The sequence below is a fragment of the Balaenoptera ricei genome, chromosome 7 (genome assembly GCF_028023285.1).
Source record: "Balaenoptera ricei isolate mBalRic1 chromosome 7, mBalRic1.hap2, whole genome shotgun sequence".
NCBI classification, from domain to species: domain Eukaryota; kingdom Metazoa; phylum Chordata; class Mammalia; order Artiodactyla; family Balaenopteridae; genus Balaenoptera; species Balaenoptera ricei.
Genome location: NC_082645.1, coordinates 67,404,198 through 67,425,679, shown reverse-complemented (window position 1 = coordinate 67,425,679; position 21,482 = coordinate 67,404,198). Strand labels below are relative to the sequence as shown.

Genomic DNA, 21,482 nt, shown 5'->3' with positions numbered 1-21,482 from the left:
GCTATGACAAGCTGAATGTTATAAAGTAATATTGTCGTTGTAAGGTCCTTGGCCATTGCATTGTTGTTGGGATGGAAAAAAATTTCTTTAGAAAAATTGAGACCCTAAAAAAGAATAAAAATTTAAAAATAAATAAATAAATAAAAGATCCAAGTTTTACCAACGCTCATACTTTGAACTAAACCAGAACACACCCAAACTATTCTGGGGGGCTGCCTTGGAAGATTGTACTAACACCAGCTAATACATACTGAGTGTGTGCACTCCGTTAAGCCCTGGGTTGACAGCTGAAGGCACATTGTCTCATTTAGTCCTCAATACTGTCCTGTAAAGGTGAACAGTATTCTTGAACTCATTTTGCTGGTGAGGAAATTGTGGCTTAGATAGACTAATGTGTCTAAGGCTATACAGATCAAAAGGGGCAGAGCCAGACCTGAATCCACATTTGTCTTACTCCAGAAACAATGCTCATTTGCTCTTTTCTGGCCTGGCAATACTATTAGCGAAAGCCTAATCAATTTTCTAGCAAACCAAATCCACGAGGAAGAAAATTAAATAGTAAGAATCACATTATTTAATCTCAAATTGATTTGAAGAGACCTGTGGAATCACATGGTTCTTTAGAGGTAGTTAAGGAAAATTTTAGCATCTTTGCAAATAAAGAGTTTTAAAAATAATAATCAATAATGAAATCTAAATATCAAAATACACTTCTTTAATGAGTTATGGCTTAAGACATACCTGTTGGCAATGCATGAATTTTCCAAATATGTAATTTATGTTATAATGTCAGGATTTTGTTCTCTAATGCAACATTTGAATTATGATAACTTCCATTAAAAAATAATAATACTCCAGTTGAAAAATCATTCTGGTTTCCCAGACTCTCATTTATTGGCAATATGTATGATATTTTATCTTGAAAAATTGCAGGGTAGTTACCATTATAGAGAAGGCAAAAAAATTTAATTTACAACTAGGCGGACTAAAAGAGAAATAAGCTCTGACATTGAAGAGTGCAGTTCCAATTTGGTACTCTTAGGTGATTTGCTAAGTAGAATGTTTATAATTACTGTAACACTTTAAAAGAAGAAAAGAAAGCTTGCATGTTTTATTTTGGTTAATGAGACTGTGAACCCATAATTGTTCAGTGTCTTAAAAACAAGCACATAAAAATGGTCTGATCCTAATTGCTCATTTTATTAGTGGACATTTTCAAGTATTGCATAAATATCTTCTCAGTGTGTTTCCTAATGAAGTCTTAGACAGTTTATAACATAAAATAACTACTTCTAAAGTGAGTCTAAGCAATATGTCAGTGGTCAATAATCCTGTAGATCCTGATATACAAAACTATTGTTATATCCCTTCTTTGTTTTAGAACCTACTATAAACAGACATTTAGTTTTATTTGATGCTATAGACATTATGTACATCTCCTATCAATGTGATGAGAATTGTAGGTTAGTCACTAAGTGGTAAAAATGGAATCATTTTCATCCTGGTCTGAATTCTCTTTCTTGCTGACTCTTTGGATCTTGTCATAGTAAAAGGTACAGCAGTTCACAGCTTTTAAAAAGCAAATTGTCCTAATGGCATATTTGGGAGAAAAGATGTTTAAAAACTTTTCCTTTTGATCATGACATTTTAGTATAACAATATCTCTGGCTCTGTTGGTTCTAAAGGACCTTGTAGCAATTGACCCCAAGAAATATTTGTAATAGATGTATTGCAATTAATACAAAATTTCAAGTAACTCAGAAATATGCACATCTGTCATAACTGTGTCCTAAATCCAAGTGGTAAATGCGACTTTGAAAGTAGAGGATTCTTCAAATCACTTAGACACAAGGCAAAATGAGATTTTTATGTCAGGTTCCATTTTCTACATAATGCCAGAGCTATTTAAAAAAAAACAGAATCAGCAATATAAAACTGTTATCATACTAAGAAACTTTATGTACATGTTATGTCAGAAAATTGTTTATTCCGTACCTATTATTTAGTTTCATAAAGGCATAAAAATGACAATCCTAGATTATAACCAAGAATTTTATACGTGAAATGTATATTTTATTATTGCTTTGGGATAGTTTCAGAATTTACTTATGAACTTCAAAATCTCTTATTCTTGCTTTACCCAGCCTAAAACCTACCTCTTCCTTCCTCAGCATAAAGCTATCAAATGAGCTGGCATCATCCCCGAATCTAAACGCGGTTTCTAGATGTTGCCAAAGAATTATACCCAGAATCTCTAATGCTTTCACAGGATTGTAAGACTGCAGTTTCATCTTGTATATTCAAAGAAAATGGTGCTGACTGGAATACCCAAGTGGGTTATATGCCTTCATTCATACAAGAATGAAATGGTCTATGTGTTTATAATGTTACTTTCACCTTGTTGGGTTTTTTCCCTTCTATCCACATATATTCATAAAACTTTTGAGAAACTTAGCTGCACCTCACCATTTCCTTCTCCAGTGGGAATTTAAATGCTATTATTATGTAGGGAATGTGAAAGTTGGAAACATGTTCCCTAAATGGAATGTGGGTCTTTCTATGAGAGTGATGTAATTCTGGGAACTTTTGTTGGGCATTCTCCACATGCTGGTTTCAGTGATGGAGGAAGAAAAAATACAAGATTGGTTCTTGCCTTCAAGTATCTCACAGTGTAGTAGTCAAGATTGCTGTGCAAACAAGCTGCATCTTACAAAACAAGAAATGCAAGATAGGCACTTTCGTTTTGTTAAGCACTTTTAATGGCTATGCCCCTCTGTAGAAGCAACATAAAGGATTACGTTACTTATCCTTTCAATTTAAAGGAGTATACCTGTGCAAAGATTTGAGAGGTAAAATGTTTGATCTACAAGATATAGAAATGGTTACATAATAATTTCCCCAGACTTCCATATTCAGATAAATATTTTTCTCATTCGGAAGGTACCGAGGAAGCTATGCAATACTCCTTTGATTAGAATATTTTAAGATTTCCTCTGGTTGACTTGCCCTCAGAAGTAATTTACTATATTGTTAAACCTGTCAGTATCAAATTTACATTTGTAGATTTTCAGTCAAAATGCTAAACTCACTTCTTTAATTTCATATTATTCAAAGGTAATGCCACATGGTTTTCAAGGGGTGTCTTTGGTTCCCAATATGTGGAGTTAGTTTCTTTCTTGAGACCATTATTAGAATTCAGATTGGATCTGTTATTCCATAACCCTTATGTTTGCTGGCATTCACTAGTGATGATGGTTGAGGCTTGCACTAAGGCAGACCACTAAATCTGGCCTAGGCTGGAAGATGGGCACAAATGAAGACTCAGAGTCCATTTAGAGCTGTTTTCACTTACGGTTACTAATGAACGAACAAACAGTACAACAAATGTGAGATCGAGATACAGATCAGTGAACACATTTTCTGATGCCTCCCTTCCTTGGGAGGCATATTCAAAGAGGTCAGTGCAGTCCACGCACCATGAGGAATCTGCCTACGCAGAGCAGCCCAGAACTGGCGACCTTGTCTCACAGCCCGTTAAGCTAGGAGAAGGGTGTCCGTCTGTCACCATAGAAGGAATTTCTATTCTAAGGAATCACCATTATTTACCCTATTTTTACTGAATCATCAAATGGCTACCATCAGTCTTCAGAATGATATTTAAATTTCCAAAGAGACTGCTTTGCTCTCCCATGTCTATTTTACAGAATCCCTTGGTTGATCTAATCACTACTGGGATAGTTGTTTGTATTTTAATAAATGAGCTGATTTTGTCATCCAAAGTATTCACTGGGCACCCACTTTGGGAAAAACACTATACTGATAAGTAATGCCATAATATTTAAATAATGTAGAATCTCCTTTAATGGAGATATTTTAACAGAAAAAAAAAGTTCCATACAAAACTATAAAAAGTATTCCTATTCTTTAATTATTTGGGGAAAATATTAGGTAAAGAAGTTTCAAAAGAATCTGAGTTTTGCCCATGAGTTTAGCTGTGACTGAGAGTTTCTGGCAATTAGTTGAAATCAAACATTTGCATGTTCTGTCTTTGATATGACAGCATGCAATATAAGCTTATCAGGAATTCTCACTTTGTTGCTATTAATTTTTTTTTTTGCATTTTGGGTTTTTTAAAATTTATTTATTTTATTTATTTTTATTTTTGGCTGCATTGGGTCTTCGTTACTGCATGCGGGCTTTCTCTAGTTGTGGTGAGTGGGGGCTACTCTTCATTGTGGTGCGCGGGCTTCTCATTGTAGTGGCTTCTCCTGTTGTGGAGCATGGGCTCTAGGCATGTGGGCTTCAGTAGTTGTGGCACACAGGCTTAGTTGCTCCGCGGCATGTGGGATCTTCCTGGGCCAGGGATTGAACCCGTGTCCCCTGCATTGGCAGGAGGATTCTTAACCACTGAGCCACCAGGGAAGCCCGATATTAATTTTTAATACTTTAAATACTTTGCATCCACATGAACTTGGCACTAAGATGTATAAAGGAGTGAATACCTTAAGTTTTTTCAAATCAGAAAATCTGAGTTTAGTCTCAGCTTTGAAACTCAGACAGCATAGTGTTGAGCAAGTCCCTTAACCTTCCTAGAACTCAGTTTTTAAATCCATAAAGTGGGTATTTTTTGAACCACAAACAAGTTTACCAGTAATTAGATCACTCAAGAGATTCTATAGAAGATAGACATATAACAGCAAGGCAGTTGTCTGGAAAAGTCAAATACCATCTGTTACTCAGAACGTTCTAAATACTTATTCATTCCTATGGAGGTGTTCTATTACCTGTTAAAACACACACACATGCAGTGCTCACTAATACAATTATTAAAACATTCTTTTACTCATTTATTTTCTACCTTTTGTCAAATAATGTGCTTTCCCATAATCAGGATTAAACAATGATTCCTCATATATTTTAGAATTCTTCACAACTGTATCCTCAGGAATCACTTCCTTCTTTACACTCTAAATATCAAAAGCATTTAACATAAAAATCTGTTGCTTATAGCAATATGTCCCACTAATTTATTAAAAGAATGAGTACCAAAACGCATGCATTTGTTTTCAAAATAAAGGTTGTGAACCATAAGAATTAGTAAACTCTTTTTAGAAGAATAAGCACTAATTCTAAGCCTAATTTTTCAAAGTACCAAACAAATAGATATTAGAAGATATCAGTTGTTATGCAGATAAAACCTTCATTATATCAAATTTATTATGGCATTTATTACAATTTGATGATATTTTTAGAATCCAAATTCAAAACTACGGTAATGTGCAATATCATGTGCGCATTCCCACACACCCCCATTTTTTATTTTTAATAAACACATACTAGAATATTTCAGGTTTTATACATTGTAAATGAACTTTATCTTTGACATATTTAAATATATCAAAAGATTTATTCATCAAAGATCGGCTCCAACACATTTTGGACACTTAAAACCAAAGTACATTAGAACCATGCCATGATGGGGAGAATACAGAACAAGGAAAGTTCTTTGGTGAGCTCCATAATATAACAACTATTAGCATCTCTCATGAAAAACTCAGTCGATACTGCACCCAAGGTGGTATCACTCACCACAATGGAGCAGGTGCAGACTACAGAGCACGTGAACTAGAGCCCCAGAATCAGCTATGGCAGAGGAGGCCGTTGAATAGTCTCAGGCATATCAAGAAAACAGGGTCATTTTAATGGATTTTAGGTTTGGCTGTACTCTTAAGATATCTTCTTGAAAGCATCTCAAGATTTACTGATATCATTTTGAGTTTTCAAAATTTTTAATTTATAGAATATCTTCTGTCCTAGAGAATCTAATACAGAGGCACTTTACTAACCACATACTAGTTTGCAACAGGGTATACTGCAGTTGCCATGGCAACTATATTATAAATCTTTCTTTTCACTAACTTGGAATTTTTTTTTTAAGATTCTCTCTTTGGACTGACATTTTCAATGCTTGAGCTCTAGTGAAGATGATTTTTACCTCTTCACACTGTGAAAAGTTGAATTAATCTTTTCAAAGAGTTTTGTACATGTTGAATTTTTGTATCAGGGTACTTCAATTTAGAACTTGCAGTTCAAATCAAGAAAAAAAAAGTCTTGTGAAGCGATAATGTTATGTAGTTTTTCCCCTAACTATAAGACATGAACATAACATATATTTCATACTTTTCTCATGAAAAATTTCAATGTTCCCAAGCCACATTAAAATGCAAAATAAAATGGTATTAGGATTTAGTTTTTATCAATAGGACCCATGAATTATTGGCATAAAAATATCTATGCATTAGCTGTGTGATAAGCTGAGATGGAGGACCACAGGAAAAGTAATGGAGGAAACATGAAAGACTAATAGAAGCTTAATTTCAAGAGTGTAGTGCTGACTTTTGCGAGATAACTGTGAAGGATACCAATCAACTTTGCATTTCGGTCATCAACATCATATTAAGCCATGTCAATATCCAACATAGGTGCTAATGTAAACATTTTATCTGTAAAATACAAACATAGCAATATATACTTTATAGATATTGGCTACTACTGAACTGTTAGTGATGCTGCATCTTTTAAGATGAGATGATGCACTAAACCCACCATAAAAATATAAATACCAGATGTGGTTAACAAGAACCAAGAAAAAATCAAGAACAAGAACCAAGGGAAATAGTATGTTTCGGAAGAGATAGATTAGATACCTGGAAGTGGGGTATTGCCATAACAAGTAATTGAAAATGTCGAAGTGGCTTTGGAATCAGGAAGTGGTTGGAGGCTGGAAGAATTTTGAGGAACATGATAGAAAAGTCTTAGATTGCCTTGAACAGACCCTTAGTAGAAATATGGACATTAAAGATGCTGCTAGTGGGGGTACAGTAGGAAGTGAGGAACATATTATTGGGAACTAGAAGAATGGAGATCTCTGTTACATAATGGCAAAGCTAAACAGAATTGTGTCCTTCAGTTATGTAAAAAACAGAACTTGTAAAAGATGTGCTGGGATATCCTACTAAGGAGAATTCCAAGCAAAATGTTGAAGATGTGGCCTGTTTCTTGCTGCTTAGAGTAAAATGCAAGAAGAGAGATGTAAATTGAAAGAAGAACTATTAAACAAAAAGGAACCAGGGCATGATAACTTGGGAAATTCTCTGCCTGTTCAGATGAGAAGAGATGCTAAAATTAAGAGATTGCCTTAGAAAGTGTGGCATATAAAAGAAAAAAAAAAGCCAAGGGTATGGCTGTACAAATCTTTTCCATAACTTTAAAAGACTGAAAGATCAGAGTGTTTGGCCGTAAGAGATTAACGTTATGCCTCATAGATCTTCTCAACTAAATTAGAGGTCTTCTAGGAATCTGTGTGACCCTCAGCCATCTCAACAAGAGCCAAAGGTAGAGAAGGGATTATCTCAAAAAAATTTGTGGGGCTTCCCTGGTGGCGCAGTGGTTGAGAATCTGCCTGCCAATGCAGGGGACACGGGTTCGAGCCCTGGTCTGGGAAGATCCCACATGCCGCGGAGTAACTGGGCCCGTGAGCCACAAGTACTGAGCCTGTGCGTCTGGAGCCTGTGCTCCGCAACAAGAGAGGCCATGACAGTGAGAGGCCCGCGCACCGCGATGAAGAGTGGCCCCCGCTCGCCGCAACTAGAGAAAGCCCTCACACAGAAACGAAGACCCAACACAGCCAAAAATAAACAAATAAATAAATAAATAAAGACTGATATTACCTGTTTAAAAAAAAAAAAAAATTGTGGATGTAGCTTCTTTCTAATGGAGAGCATTGCTGTGCCATCCACAGAAACCCACAAAGTTTTTAGGACAATTATATCAGCAGAGACACTACCAACTTGGATGGAAAGAAACAAGAGAGTACAAAATGAAAGAAGGCTATTGGACTCCAAACTTCTACTTACAGGAAGCAGGCTAATAAAACTACTCAGCTGCAAACATATGTTACTGTTCATGAAAAAGGGAGGATGACTCAGAGGGCAGAGATAATAATCCAGGCCAGAACTGAGAGCCTCTTGATAAGAGTCCACATCTTGATTTTGACCTTGTCAGATTCTAAGCAGAGAATCCAGTCAAGCACACTCAAACTTCTTATGTATGGAACGATGAGATAATAAATGAGTGTTGTTCTAAGTGAATAAGTTTGTTGATAATATGCTAGGTAGCAATAGAAACCTAATACAGATTTTAATAACTAGATTCTCTAAAATATTCTAAAGAATTTACTTCATACAGTTCAAAAGAGAGAACAAAGTAGTTCCTAGAGATTTTTATATATACTCCTAAACTGTTCGCAAAAGATTTGCTTTGAAAACATTTTTTTAAATGCTATATTATCTATATGGTTTCTATGGAAATGTAGTTTTTAAGCTTTCCAGGAAGGAATAAAGAAGGCTGATGCAGCTGTTAAACAACCCACAGTGTCCCCCACAGGGGCCTAACTATTTAAATAAAAAGGCCTAGGAAAGCCATTTTACTTAAAAAAGCCAAATTCTTTGTTATGCAAGTAGTAAGAAAAGATCAGATACTTAAAGGATGATTTTTCCTTTGAATCATCCTAATTACAGATTTTAAAACATTTTTAAATAATAGTTTTCACTTTTTACGATCGAAGTTCTCTGTTCAGTGATTAATGTTAAATTAAATGAAGATAAAAATCAGGTTATTATTTTTCATTGACATTTATCTTATGCTTACATAAAATTTGTTTTTATCATATTATCATAGATCCGCAGCCCGCGAGTCATTTCTAACTTATAGTAAGAATTCACCTGTATCACCTGAGACAGCAGCTTTGCATCACAGTTTGTATAAGATATTGCTGTCCTGAGATGAGTGCTACTTAACAAGCATTTTTTGGCATTGCATCTCCTCTTTAACTGAACTAGCTTCAAAAATACTAATGTCAAAAATAACATCAGCTTACAGTGGGCTTGCAGCAATGATGGTAGTTTTAGTAACTGAATCAACCTTAGGCCAAGTGCCATTAGCTGGCTCAAGTCATATGTTAGGGTATTATTATCTGTGAATTACGCTTAGAACACTGGGGCTTAGATGTAGGCAGTCACAAAGAAGTCTAGAAACAAGTGGTGGTGAACAATCTCTTCCCTGCTGTAACATACGCAAAAAGGTAGGTATTATAAAGTGTATGTTGATGAGTTGACAATGACTAAATGAGCATAGCTGCCATTTGAGAGCACTGGATCCTTTACAATAGCTTTGAGCATTGTTCATTAATGAAAACTGATGGAATTAACCACCTCTTATTCTAATATTTATTTAGATTTATTTGTGTTACTGCCAAATTAAGTTGAAATGAGAGCTGCTTAATAACAATAATAAATTAATCTAAACAAAATACTAACCTGTACTAGTAGGCTAAGGGCTCAAAGGAAAATGAGAAGCAAGTAACTCAGGCAGCAAGGTAACTTTTTTTTTTTAACCTTTGCTCTCTTCTAGTAAACAGTCTTATTTTCTTTGGTCTTTTTGTCCTTTTTTGCCAGCTTTTCCTTTTCAAAGTTAAAAGAAGTATGCCTGGTTGTTTTACTTCCACCCCTCCCTTTCCCATCATCACTTATGTGACCTGGAAGTGGAAATTGTAATTTGGAGAAGGTGACTACTACACCTGTGCTCTTTAACTTAATGACAGCAGAAAGGTTATGAAGGAAGATGGCTATAACTAAGGTGATCATTTATCCCAGTTTGCTTGGGACAGTTCCAGTCTCTGCCTATTAATAGCCTCTCCTTTCATTCTCAAAACTCCCCTGGTTTGAATGGTAAATTACGTAGTCACCCTAGCTGTAACTAAGCTGGGCTAAGGAATGGTATAGAAAAATGTATGAACTTAAAAAGTGATGGTAGTTGAAATTTTGGGAGAACCAGGTTATGTTAGTGTCTTATTAATAACAGCAAGGACAAATTGCCTTTCCTGACACTGGGGTCTCTGTGTACTCTACAGAACTTTGTTATCTTTTAGAAGTGTTTTCAAATATTTAAGCAATTATTCTTGTTTAAGAAAATTGAACTACCCAGGTTCTTGTAGAATAAATGAGGGGATATTTTTCCATTCAATAATTTAAAAAATATTCCTAATAAAAATTCTTATTGAAATTATATGTTAGAAATATAAATGGAGTTTTAATAAAATGGATTCATGATGGATTTGTAAAAGAATTTTCAAGGACATTATTGTTGCTGATAATTTTGGGTAAAGAAAAAGTGTTTAAATGGAAAATATTTAAAATGCTCAGCAAACAGGATAAAATTAATAGAGTGGTGTCTTTTTCAGATAATTTAATATTCTTTTTCATATATAATTTCTGAAGGCTATTTTTTGTTATACTTCAGTGTTTAATATAGTTTAAAGAAAATGTTTCTTGCCCCAGACCAGGTTTTCATTCCCATTGGTAGCAAGTAATTCATTTTTATCATAATTTAAAGCAATATTAATATTTTGGAGAAATTTAATTGAATCCCAGACAAGTTATTTCCTTTGTCTCCCCTTCTAATGATAACTATTTATGGTGGGTTGAATAAATAAAGCTCACTGCAAAGACTTAGTTTTAGAATCCCCAAGTAGGTTGTAATACATTACTCCCACTTGAAGATTCACAGTGTTTACTTATAATATACTTAATATAAGGTTTTAGGGAGTTTTCAGAAGGCATTAGAGCCTGCTACCAATAAAAAAGAAGACACGGAGGAGTAAAATATCTGCTGATTAGAGCTGCCAAAAAACCTTCCATAAGCAGTTTAGTCAAACCCCTTTCAGTTAGAGCCCACATACTTTCAGATTAATATTTTGTTACCTTGTTAATAATTAACATAATGCAACAACCCCATCTGGACCATGAAATGATAAGACATAATTCCGAAGAGTTTTATGGTATATTTTTATGTAAAAAAAAATTATCCAGCAATCTTATAGGGTACTTTTGTTCAGTATTCATTTTCCCAGTTACTAAAGAGTTATACTTTGACAGGATGAAATTTGCTGTGGAATTCTGCTTTTGTAAGCGTGTAACGGGGTTAATCACAATGTCATACTTTCATTCTCAGTTTTTTAATGAGGTAGACTTACTGCCAAAGTAAAGCATTCTATAAAAATGTGGAGCTCGTGTAATGATCGTTTTGATTGAATTGTGTGTTTTAGCCATCCAACTTCCTGAGACTATTAAATTACAGTGGCCAGTGCTATACTTATGAGTTAATAAAATGGCAGTTATTTAAGGAAACAGGTTCTTTTTTTTCCCAAGTAGACATTATGTTTGCCTGTGTGAACAACTAGAGGAACAGGATGTAGAGATCTACATGTTTTCCAGAAGATAATGAAAAAGGGAGGAAGAGCAGAGAAGGAGAGAGAGATCTGCCAGTCTCAGATTTGTCTCATTTTTAAGGGCATTCATAACTGTTTATTCCTCATAAATGGGATATACACAGGTTTCAGTGATTTAATTTTTGAAAAGATATTGTTCCTGCCCAATTTGTCATCTCAAAACATTGTAGTACTGCTAACACCACTACATTTTCTCATTATGGACCATGAGACAGGCTCTGGGCCTTGTTTTCCACTGAGGATAAAGAAAATAAGCTGAGATTTAGAGTCCCTGGAGCGGAAGGGACCTTGGGGTCCAACTGACCTTATGGAATGGACCTGGAGGGAAACCTCAGGTTCAGCCTAACAACTCTTGACACTTGGTAAGTCACTGAAAGGCTCTGCCTGTGCCTCAGTTTATCTGTAGAGGACAACCCATGCATTCCATCATGTCCAATTTATGAGGACAAGAGAGAGAATCTATGTGAACCCCAAGGGGAACATATTCTTAGCGTTAAGTAGGCAGAGTGAGGGATAAGTCAAAGCAGGAGGAGAAGGGCCAGTTGCTTTACTCTCCACCCGAAAGCCCTAGCAGGTGCTGAGATCACCACTGGATAGAACAGTCTTGAGGTGCTTCTAAAAAATTAGCCCTGCTTAGAAGGGATTAAGTTAAAGCTTTACCAGGGGAGCAACTTTTTAGGGATGATTAGTATACAGAGTCGTTTAAGAAGGTTTATAGGAAAAGTTTTAGCCAGGCCAATCCTCTGCATCCCACTCCGTTCTGACTGTCTCTTTGGGAGTCATATCCCCCTAAGTCCTTTAATTGCTGTCTATTTTCCCAGTCAACAAAGAATATGTTCTACTCAAAGTAAAACATCTTCTAATAAAAATGTTCACGTTTTTCCTTAATCCAAGAACCACGGGGGAGCTGAAGAAATTTCATTTTGGAACCACACTATACAGATAATATAGAAAGGACTGAATGAGGATTTTGAATTGTGTGGAACAAATAGGAAATATACAGTGGAAAGAATAAAAAATACTAGCATAAAAAATTTAATATGATTACAAAAAGAGTTTCTAAGAACTTGAATATATATGATATATGTGTGTGTGTATATAGGTATATACATACACATATGTAAATATATAAATATATACTTTATATTACAAAATATATATACTTTATATAAAATATATAAATATATACTTTATATATATAATATTTTAATATAAAGTATGTATTTATATTTTGTTCTTGTGGGGAATGAGCCACTTTGGGACTGAGATATTTTATCTTTGTTTTTGGGGTTTTTTTCGAATTTTATTTTATTTATTTTTTTATACAGCAGGTTCTTATTAGTCATCAATTTTATACACATCGGTGTATGCATGTCAATCCCAATCGCCCAATTCATCACACCACCCCCACCCCCCCGCCGCTTTCCCCCCTTGGTGTCCATACGTTTGTTCTCTACATCCGTGTCTCAATTTCTGCCCTGCAAATCGCTTCATCTGTACCATTTTTCTAGGTTCCACATATATGCGTTAATATATGATATTTGTTTTTCTCTTTCTGACTTACTTTACTCTGTATGACAGTCTCTACATCCATCCACGTCTCAACAAATGACCCAATTCCGTTCCTTTTCACGGTCGAGTAATATTCCATTGTATATATGTGCCACATCTTCTTTATCCATTTGTCTGTCGATGGGCATTTAGGTTGCTTCCATGACCTGGCTATTGTAAATAGTGCTGCAATGAACATTGGGGTGCATGTGTCTTTTTGAATTATGGTTTTCTCTGGGTATATGCCCAGTAGTGGGATTGTTGGATCATATGGTAATTCTATTTTTAATTTTTTAAGGAACCTCCATACTGTTCTCCATAGTGGCTGTATCAATTTACATTCCCACCAACAGTGCAAGAGGGTTCCCCTTTCTCCACACCCTCTCCAGTATTTGTTGTTTGTAGATTTTCTGATGATGCCCATTCTAACTGGTGTGAGGTGGTACCTCATTGTAATTTTGATTTGCATTTCTCTAATAATTAGGATGTTGAGCATCTTTTCATGTGCTTCTTGGCCATCTGTATGTCTTCTTTGGAGAAATGTCTATTTAGGTCTTCTGCCCATTTTTGGATTGGGTTGTTTGTTTTCTTGTTATTGAGCTGCATGAGCTGTTTATATATTTTGGAGATTAATCCTTTGTCCGTTGATTCGTTTGCAAATAATTTCTCCCATTCTGAGGGTTGTCTTTTCGTCTTGTTTGTGGTTTCCTTTGCTGTGCAAAAGCTTTGAAGTTTCATTACGTCCCATTTGTTTATTTTTGTTTTTATTTCCATTACTCTAGGAGGTGGGTCAAAAAAGATCCTGCTGTGATTTATGTCAAAGAGTGTTCTTCCTATGTTTTCCTCTAAGAGTTTTATAGTGTCCGGTCTTACATTTAGGTCTCTAATCCATTTTGAGTTTATTTTTGTGTATGGTGTTAGGGAATGTCCTAATTTCATCCTTTTACATGTAGCTGTCCAGTTTTCCCAGCACCACTTATTGAAGAGACTGTCTTTTCTCCATTGTATATCTTTGCCTCCTTTGTCATAGATTAGTTGACCATAGGTGTGTGGGTTTATCTCTGGGCTTTCTATCTTGTTCCATTGATCTATGTTTCTGTTTTTGTGCCAGTATCATATTGTCTTGATTACTGTAGCTTTGTAGTATAGTCTGAAGTCAGGGAGTCTGATTCCTCCAGCTCCGTTTTTTTCCCTCAAGGCTGCTTTGGCTTTTCGGGGACTTTTGTGTCTCCATACAAATTTTAAGATTCTTTGTTCTAGTTCTGTAAAAACTGCCATTGGTTATTTGATAGGGAGTGCATTGAATCTATAGATTGCTTTGGATAGTATAGTCATTTTCACAATATTGATTCTTCCAATCCAAGAACATGGTATATCTCTCTATCTGTACCATCTTTAATTTCTTTCATCAGTGTCTTATAGTTTTCTGCATACAGGCCTTTTGTCTCCCTAGGTAGGTTTATTCCTAGGTATTTTATTCTTTTTGTTGCAATGGTAAATGGGAGTGTTTCCTTAATTTCTCTTTCAGATTTTTCATCATTAGTGTATAGGAATGCAAGAGATTTCTGTGCATTAATTTTGTATCCTGCAACTTTACCAAATTCATTAATTAGCTCTAGTAGTTTTCTGGTGGCATCTTTAGGATTCTCTATGTATAGTATCATGTCATCTGCAAACAGTGACAGTTTTACTTCTTCTTTTCCAATTTGTATTCCTTTTATTTCTTTTTCTTCTCTGATTGCCATGGCTAGGACTTCCAAAACTATGTTGAATAATAGTGGTGAGGGTGGACATCCTGATCTTAGAGGAAATGGTTTCAGTTTTTCACCATTGAGAATGATGTTTCCTGTGGGTTTGTCGTATATGGCCTTTATTATGTTGAGGTAGGTTCCCTCTATGCCCACTTTCTGGAGAGTTTTTATCAAAAATGGGTGTTGAATTTTGTCAAAAGCTTTTTAGGCATCTATTTAGATGATCGTATGGTGTTTCTCCTTCAATTTGTTAATATGGTTTATCACATTGATTGATTTACGTATATTGAAGAATCCTTGCATCCCTGGGATAAATCCCAGTTGATCATGGTGTATGATCCTTTTCATGTGTTGTTGGATTCTGTTTGCTAGTATTTTGTTGAAGTTTTTACATCTATATTCATCAGTGATATTGGTCTGTAATTTTCTTTTTTTGTAGTATCTTTGTCTGGTTTTGGTATCAGGGTGATGGTGGCCTCATAGAATGAGTTTGGGAGTGTTCCTTCCTCTGCAATTTTTTGGAAGAGTTTGAGAAGGATGGGTGTTAGCTCTTCTCTAAATGTTTGATAGAATTCATCTGTGAAGCCATCTGGTCTTGGACTTTTGTTTCTTGGAAGATTTTTAATCACAGTTTCAATTTCATTACTCATGATTGGTCTGTTCGTATTTTCTATTTCTTCCTGATTCAATCTTGGAAGGTTATACCTTTCTAAGAAGTTGTCCATTTCTTCCAGTTTGTCCATTTTATTGGCATAGAGTTGCTAGTAGTAGTCTCTTAGGATGCTTTGTATTTCTGTGTTGTGTGTTGTAACTTCTCCTTTTTCATTTCTAATTTTATTGATTTGAGTCCCTCTTTTTCTTGATGAGTCTGGCTAATGGTTTATCAATTTTGTTTATCTTCTCAAAGAATCAGCTTTTAGTTTTATTGCTCTTTGCTATTGTTTTCTTTGTTTCTCTTTCATTTATTTCTGCTCTGATCTTTATGATTTCTTTCCTTCTGCTAACTTTGGGTTTTGTTTGCTCTTCTTTCTCTAGCTCCTTTAGGTGTAAGTTTAGATTGTTTATTTGAGATTTTTCTTGTTTCTTGAGGTAGGCTTGTATAGCTATAAACTTCCCTCTTAGAACTGCTTTTGCTGCATCCCATAGGTTTTGGATCATCGTGTTTTCATTGTCATTTGTCTCTAGGTATTTTTTGATTTCCTCTTTGATTTCTTCAGTGATCTCTTGGTTATTTAGTAACGTATTGTTTAGCCTCCATGTGTTTTGTGTTTTTTACGTTTTTTTCCCTGTAATTGATTTCTAATCTCACAGTGTTGTGGTCAGAAAAGATGCTTGATATGATTTCAATTTTCTTAAATTTACTGAGGCTTGATTTGTGACTCAAGATGTGATCTATCCTGGAGAATGTTCCGTGTGCACTTGAGAAGTGTAATCTGCTGTTTTTGGATGGAATGTCCTGTAAATATCAGTTAAATCTATCTGGTCTATTGTGTCATTTAAAGCTTGTGTTTCCTTATTAATTTTCTGTTTGGATGATCTGTCCATTGGTGTAAGTGAGGTGTTAAAGTCCCCCACTATGACTGTGTTGCTGTTGATTTCCTCTTTTATAGCTGTTAGCAGTTGCCTTATGTATTGAGGTGCTCCTATTTTGGGTGCATATATATTTATAATTGTTATATCTTCTTCTTGGATTGATCCCTTGATCATTATGTAGTGTCCTTCCTTGTCTCTTGTAACATTCTTTATTTTAAAGTCTATTTTATCTGATATGAGTATTGCTACTCCAGCTTTCTTTTGATTTCCATTTGCATGGAATATCTTTTTCCATCCCCTCACTTTCAGTCTGTATGTGTCCCTAGGTCTGAAGTGGGTCTCTTGTAGACAGCATATATATGGGTCTTGTTTCTGTGTCCATTCAACAAGCCTGTGTCTTTTGGTTGGAGCATTTAATCCATTCACATTTAAGGTAATTATCGATATGTATTTTCCTATGACCATTTTCTTAACTGTTTTGGGTTTGTTTTTGTAGGTCCTTTTCTTCTTCTTGTGTTTCCCACTTAGAGAAGTTCCTTTAGCATTTGTTGTAGAGCTGGTTTGGTGGTGCTGAATTCTCTTAGCTTTTGCTTGTCTATAAAGCTTTTGATTTCTCCATAGAATCTGAATGAGATCCTTGCTGGGTAGAGTAATCTTGGTTATAGGTTCTTCCCTTTCATCACTTTAAGTATATCATGCCACTCCCTTCTGGCTTGTAGAGTTTGTGCTGAGAAATCAGCTGTTAACCTTATGGGAGTTCCCTTGTATGTTATTTGTCGTTTTTCCCTTTCTGATTTCAATAATTTTTCTTTGTCTTTAATTTTTGCCAATTTGATTACTATGTGTCTCAGTGTGTTTCTCCTTGGGTCTATCCTGTACAGGACTCTCTATGCTTCCTGGACTTGGGTGGCTATTTCCTTTCCATGTTAAGGAAGTTTTCAACTATAATCTCTTCAAATATTTTCTTGGGTCCTTTCTCTCTCTCTTCTCCTTCTGGGACCCCTATAATGCGAATGTTGTTGCGTTTAATTTCTCCCAGAGGTCTCTTAGGCTGTCTTCATTTCTTTTCATTCTTTTTTCTTTAGTCTGTTCCGCAGCAGTGAATTCCACCATTCTGTCTTCCAGGCTACTTATCCATTCTTTTGTGTCAGTCCTTCTGCTATTGATTCCTTCTAGTGTGTTTTTCATTTCAGTTATTGTATTGTTCATCTCTGTTTGTTTGTTCTTTAATTCTTCTAGGTCTTTGTTAAACATTTCTTGCATCTTCTTGAACTTTGCCTCCATTCTTTTTCTGAGGTCCTGGATCATCTTCACTATCATTTTTCTGAATTCTTCATCTGGAAGGTTGCCTATCTCCACTTCATTTAGTTGTTTTTCTGGGGGTTTATCTTGTTCCTTCATGTGGTACATAGCCCTCTGCCTTTTCGTCTTGTCTATCTTTCTGTGAATGTGGTTTTTGTTCCACAGGCTGCAGGATTGTCTTATCTTTGTAATAAATAACTGGATAATTAGAAACTCTCCGAAGTCTCATTAAACCTTAACTTTCTAGGATTGTGGTACCATCAGTCATCATAAGTAAGTGTGTCAGGTAGAACATTTATCTAAAGGGAAAGCTGAAACATCAAATAATATTTATGTAGTAGTAAACATGTAAAATACTTTGAAGGAGACAGAAAGAGAATTTTAAAAAGAGAAATAAAGCTACTATTTATTGAACACTACCACATGCTGGATGGAAAAATAATTGTAATATGATAGCAACAACAGTAACAGTCACAGGTAAAATGGGTGCAGGTAAAAGTCTCAGATACCAGGCTTTGGGCTTGACGCCCATGTACACATTGTCTCATATCTTACCGTGAAACAAATCCTAACATAATCCCCATCTTACAAATGAGAGATCTGAGACACAGAGAGATTCACTCACTTGCCAAGGTCTACTGAGGCTGTGAAGCATGAGTTCAAACCCCAGCTGTCTGTCCCTAGGGTCTGTTCCCTCTCTCACTCAATTCTGACAACCCTGGAAGATGGGCATCATCCACTGATGTACATATTAGTTTCCCCATTACAGGGGGAGTTTAGGTGACTTCTCTAGGGTTACACACAGATTCTACAGCAAGGATGTTAACCCAGCCCTTTTTAAACACATGCTTGGGGCTTCCCTGGTGGCGCAGTGGTTAAGAATCCTCCTGCCAATGCAGGGGACACAGGTTCGAGCCCTGGTCCGGGAAGATCCCACATGCCATGGAGCAACTAACCCCGTGTGCCACAACTACTGAGCCTGCACTCTAGAGCCTGCGTGCCACAACTACTGAAACCCGCACGCCTAGAGCCTGTGCTTTGCAACAAGAGAAGCCATCACAATGAGAAGCCTGCACACCGCAATGAAGAGCAGCCCCTGCTCGCCGCAACTAGAGGAAGCCCGCGCACAGCAACAAAGACCCAATGCAGCCAAAAAATAAATAAATAAAATCTAAAAAAAATTAAATAAACACGTGCTTTCCACTATACTGTGCTAAATTTACCCCCTTTAGAATTTTTTTACTTGTGATGAGAGATTAATGAACGCTGAATTGGATATCTGACTACAATTAGATGTGCCTCACAAAAGAAAAATCAGCAGATCAACACTAGGTTTCACACTAGCTATAAATATTCACATCACAATAACATCCTTTTTTTCAAATTGACCCATTACATAGCTTTCCATAGGAATCAGTTCCTATCACTGAAATGGGACAGTTTCACAATTCTAAATGTGCTTGCATTCCAGTGACTAAACTGATGGTGTCTCAGTGACATTTTTCTTTTTATTCACAGAGCTAGTAAGGTAAGTGAGCCTTGGTTAATTACTTCTAAATTCTGGGACCCTATAGAAAACACTCTCCATGTATCGTTCAGTTTCAGTGGAAATACACAAATAGGAAATAGACATATAATCTGGGCTTCGACTGGGGTGGAAGAGAACTGCTATTTCTCCCTTTCTGGTGTGCAGGAAATTGCTATGGATTAAAGAAATGCCAATACAGTTTCCCAGTTAGCCCCTTTAGAAATGTATATACATGCTCTCCCTTTCCTTAATCTTCTTTTGTTCTCTTCCTTACTCCTCTTTTCCCTGTGGAATGTGTGTATTTGGGCAGCTTTACCTGGTTTGGATTTGATGGGAGAATGGACCAGAAGCTGGATCTCTCAGTGCTGGGCCCTCTGCTGATACAAGCAGAAATTGAGCCAGTTAGACCAGAATTAAGCCCCCTATTCACTTCATGTATGCCATTTTAGCAGCTAGAGAGTAATGATGGTTTTTATTCCTCCTGGCATTAAGTCTGAGAGGCAAACTAACAAGTAACAAGAAAATTCAAAATGAAAGCTGACATGTCTTCCTGAATTCTCCCCAAGGTGCTTGAGTATGATTATTATTTAATGCTTCTTTGTCCCTTAAATATAGGGGGTGCCAGTCAACATATGAAATTGTTTCAGATAATAGAAAATTTCCTGAAAACTAAGACCAAAATACGAAAAAATACCACAGTGGCTGAAAGTGTGGGGTTCTAAAAGCCTAAGGTGCAGACTAACACAGAGCTTTCTGTGCAGTGCTGGGCAGGGTTTTTCAAGAGCTCTGTCATTTTGTGACATTTTCCTTCCTTGTATAGCCCTCAAGCTCAGCCCTACTGTGTCATCATATTTTGCTTTTCAGATTCACCACCACTGATGGTGGGTCAGGAACATCGTCCATGTACACAAAGGACAGTGCACTCTAATATTTGAAGATGGAAAAGAAAAGATTCTTCAGTCACTAGGCAAGCTGACCTCAGGGCTGTCAAGCAAATTATGCCAGCCCAGGATGTCTGCTCAGAGAATCACTGTGGTGTGGCAGGTGATGAATGAGTGGTTTTCATGGCCTCAGGCTCCTTCCCAAGAGAGAGAGACTAAATTGGAAGATGATTTAAGCAATCATGGTGGGTAAGTCTGACAGAACTCAAATACCACCCCTTACCTCTCTGCTTGCATGAGGAGTGATGGCAGGACTGGGTCTTGACTTGTGGGATGTTCAATACAGAAATGAGAAAAATCATCTTCCTTATTCATTCTTCCTCTTTGAAATGAACATCTGCTCAAGCGGAACAAGATTTCTTTATATCAGAAGTGTTGCTGATCCAGAGAAAAGGGCCTGCAAAGCGTTCACCTTTCCAGTGGCGGTTAGAAGCTGGCATTGGCAACATGGCACCCAGCTTTTGACCTCACCTGGGTATGTCAAGTCTTTTCATATTCAAGGCCCATCGACTACCACAGAGATATGAAAGACCACTTTATCTTTTGAAAGAACCTAAACATAGGGCAAGTTTGTTTTACTTCATAGATTTTGAAATGGAATTTATTATTAGAAGAAACTAGAAGTTGAATATTCATTAGTACCCTTGATCCTCTTTTGAGCAGAAGACTTGAAAGAAACCTGGGTTTGGAAGAATTTTTTTAATCTTCTCTTTTCCTGTGCTTTTGGGGCCAATGTTAAGTTCTGCCATCTGTAGGACATGTTCATTTTTTTTTTTTTTTTTAAAGTCATGTTCCTAGCTTTTTTTTTTTTTTAATTTTATTTATTTATTTATTTATTTATTTATTTTTGGCTGTGTTGGGTCTTCGTTTCTGTGCGAGGGCTTTCTCTAGTTGCGGCAAGCGGGGGCCACTCTTCATCGCGGTGCGCGGGCCTCTCACTATCGCGGCCTCTCTTGTTGCGGAGCACAGGCTCCAGACGCACGGGCTCAGGAGTTGTGGCTCACGGGCCTAGTTGCTCCGCGGCATGTGGGATCTTCCCAGACCAGGGCTCGAACCCGTGTCCCCTGCATTGGCAGGCAGATTCTCAACCACTGCGCCACCAGAGAAGCCCAGGACATGTTCATTTTAACTGTCTTTTTCTCATAAGCTTTACCTCTTTCAGGAAATTGTTTTTTGCTTATGTTACCTAAACGGCAGAAATGGGCTTCCATCTCACATCGTCTCTGCATTATTAAAATGCAGCTTGTTGTGCAGAGTTTTAATGGACTCTTTAGGGCCATTACATATTAATGTTATGTACTAAGAACTATTAAAGCATTCCAAATAAAACATATTCACCAGTTAAATGTTCTGTTTTATTTGTGATCATGAGTGAAAAGGACAAGCTAGTTATCTTCGTGGTCATTTAGAAAAAAAATGTAATCTAACACAAACTTAGTCTCCTCATATAAGGCAATGTAATCATATAATTCTAAGGAAGCCTAGAATTTATTACTCTCTTTTTGATACTCACCTTTAAATAGTGAAAA

The 21,482-nt window shown here is 36.3% G+C and overlaps 1 protein-coding gene across 10 annotated transcripts in view; it reads left to right on the top strand.

Moving 5' to 3' along the window:
• The window catches only part of ZNF385B (zinc finger protein 385B), a 422,990-nt gene that overhangs the window by 269,691 nt on the left and 131,817 nt on the right, over window positions 1–21,482 (top strand). Inside the window, exons 1-2 of one of the 10 annotated variants that reach the window (XM_059928248.1) lie at window positions 9,072–9,142; window positions 19,877–20,142. The exons of 7 other annotated variants lie outside the window; for them this stretch is intronic. In XM_059928248.1, the coding sequence (XP_059784231.1) occupies window positions 20,136–20,142 (7 nt within the window). In that variant the 5' untranslated portion in view covers window positions 9,072–9,142; window positions 19,877–20,135. Of the gene's footprint in view, window positions 1–9,060; window positions 9,143–19,876; window positions 20,143–21,482 lie in introns of those variants that run through there. 2 more of the 10 variants (XM_059928250.1, XM_059928246.1) reach the window with 2 other exon arrangements.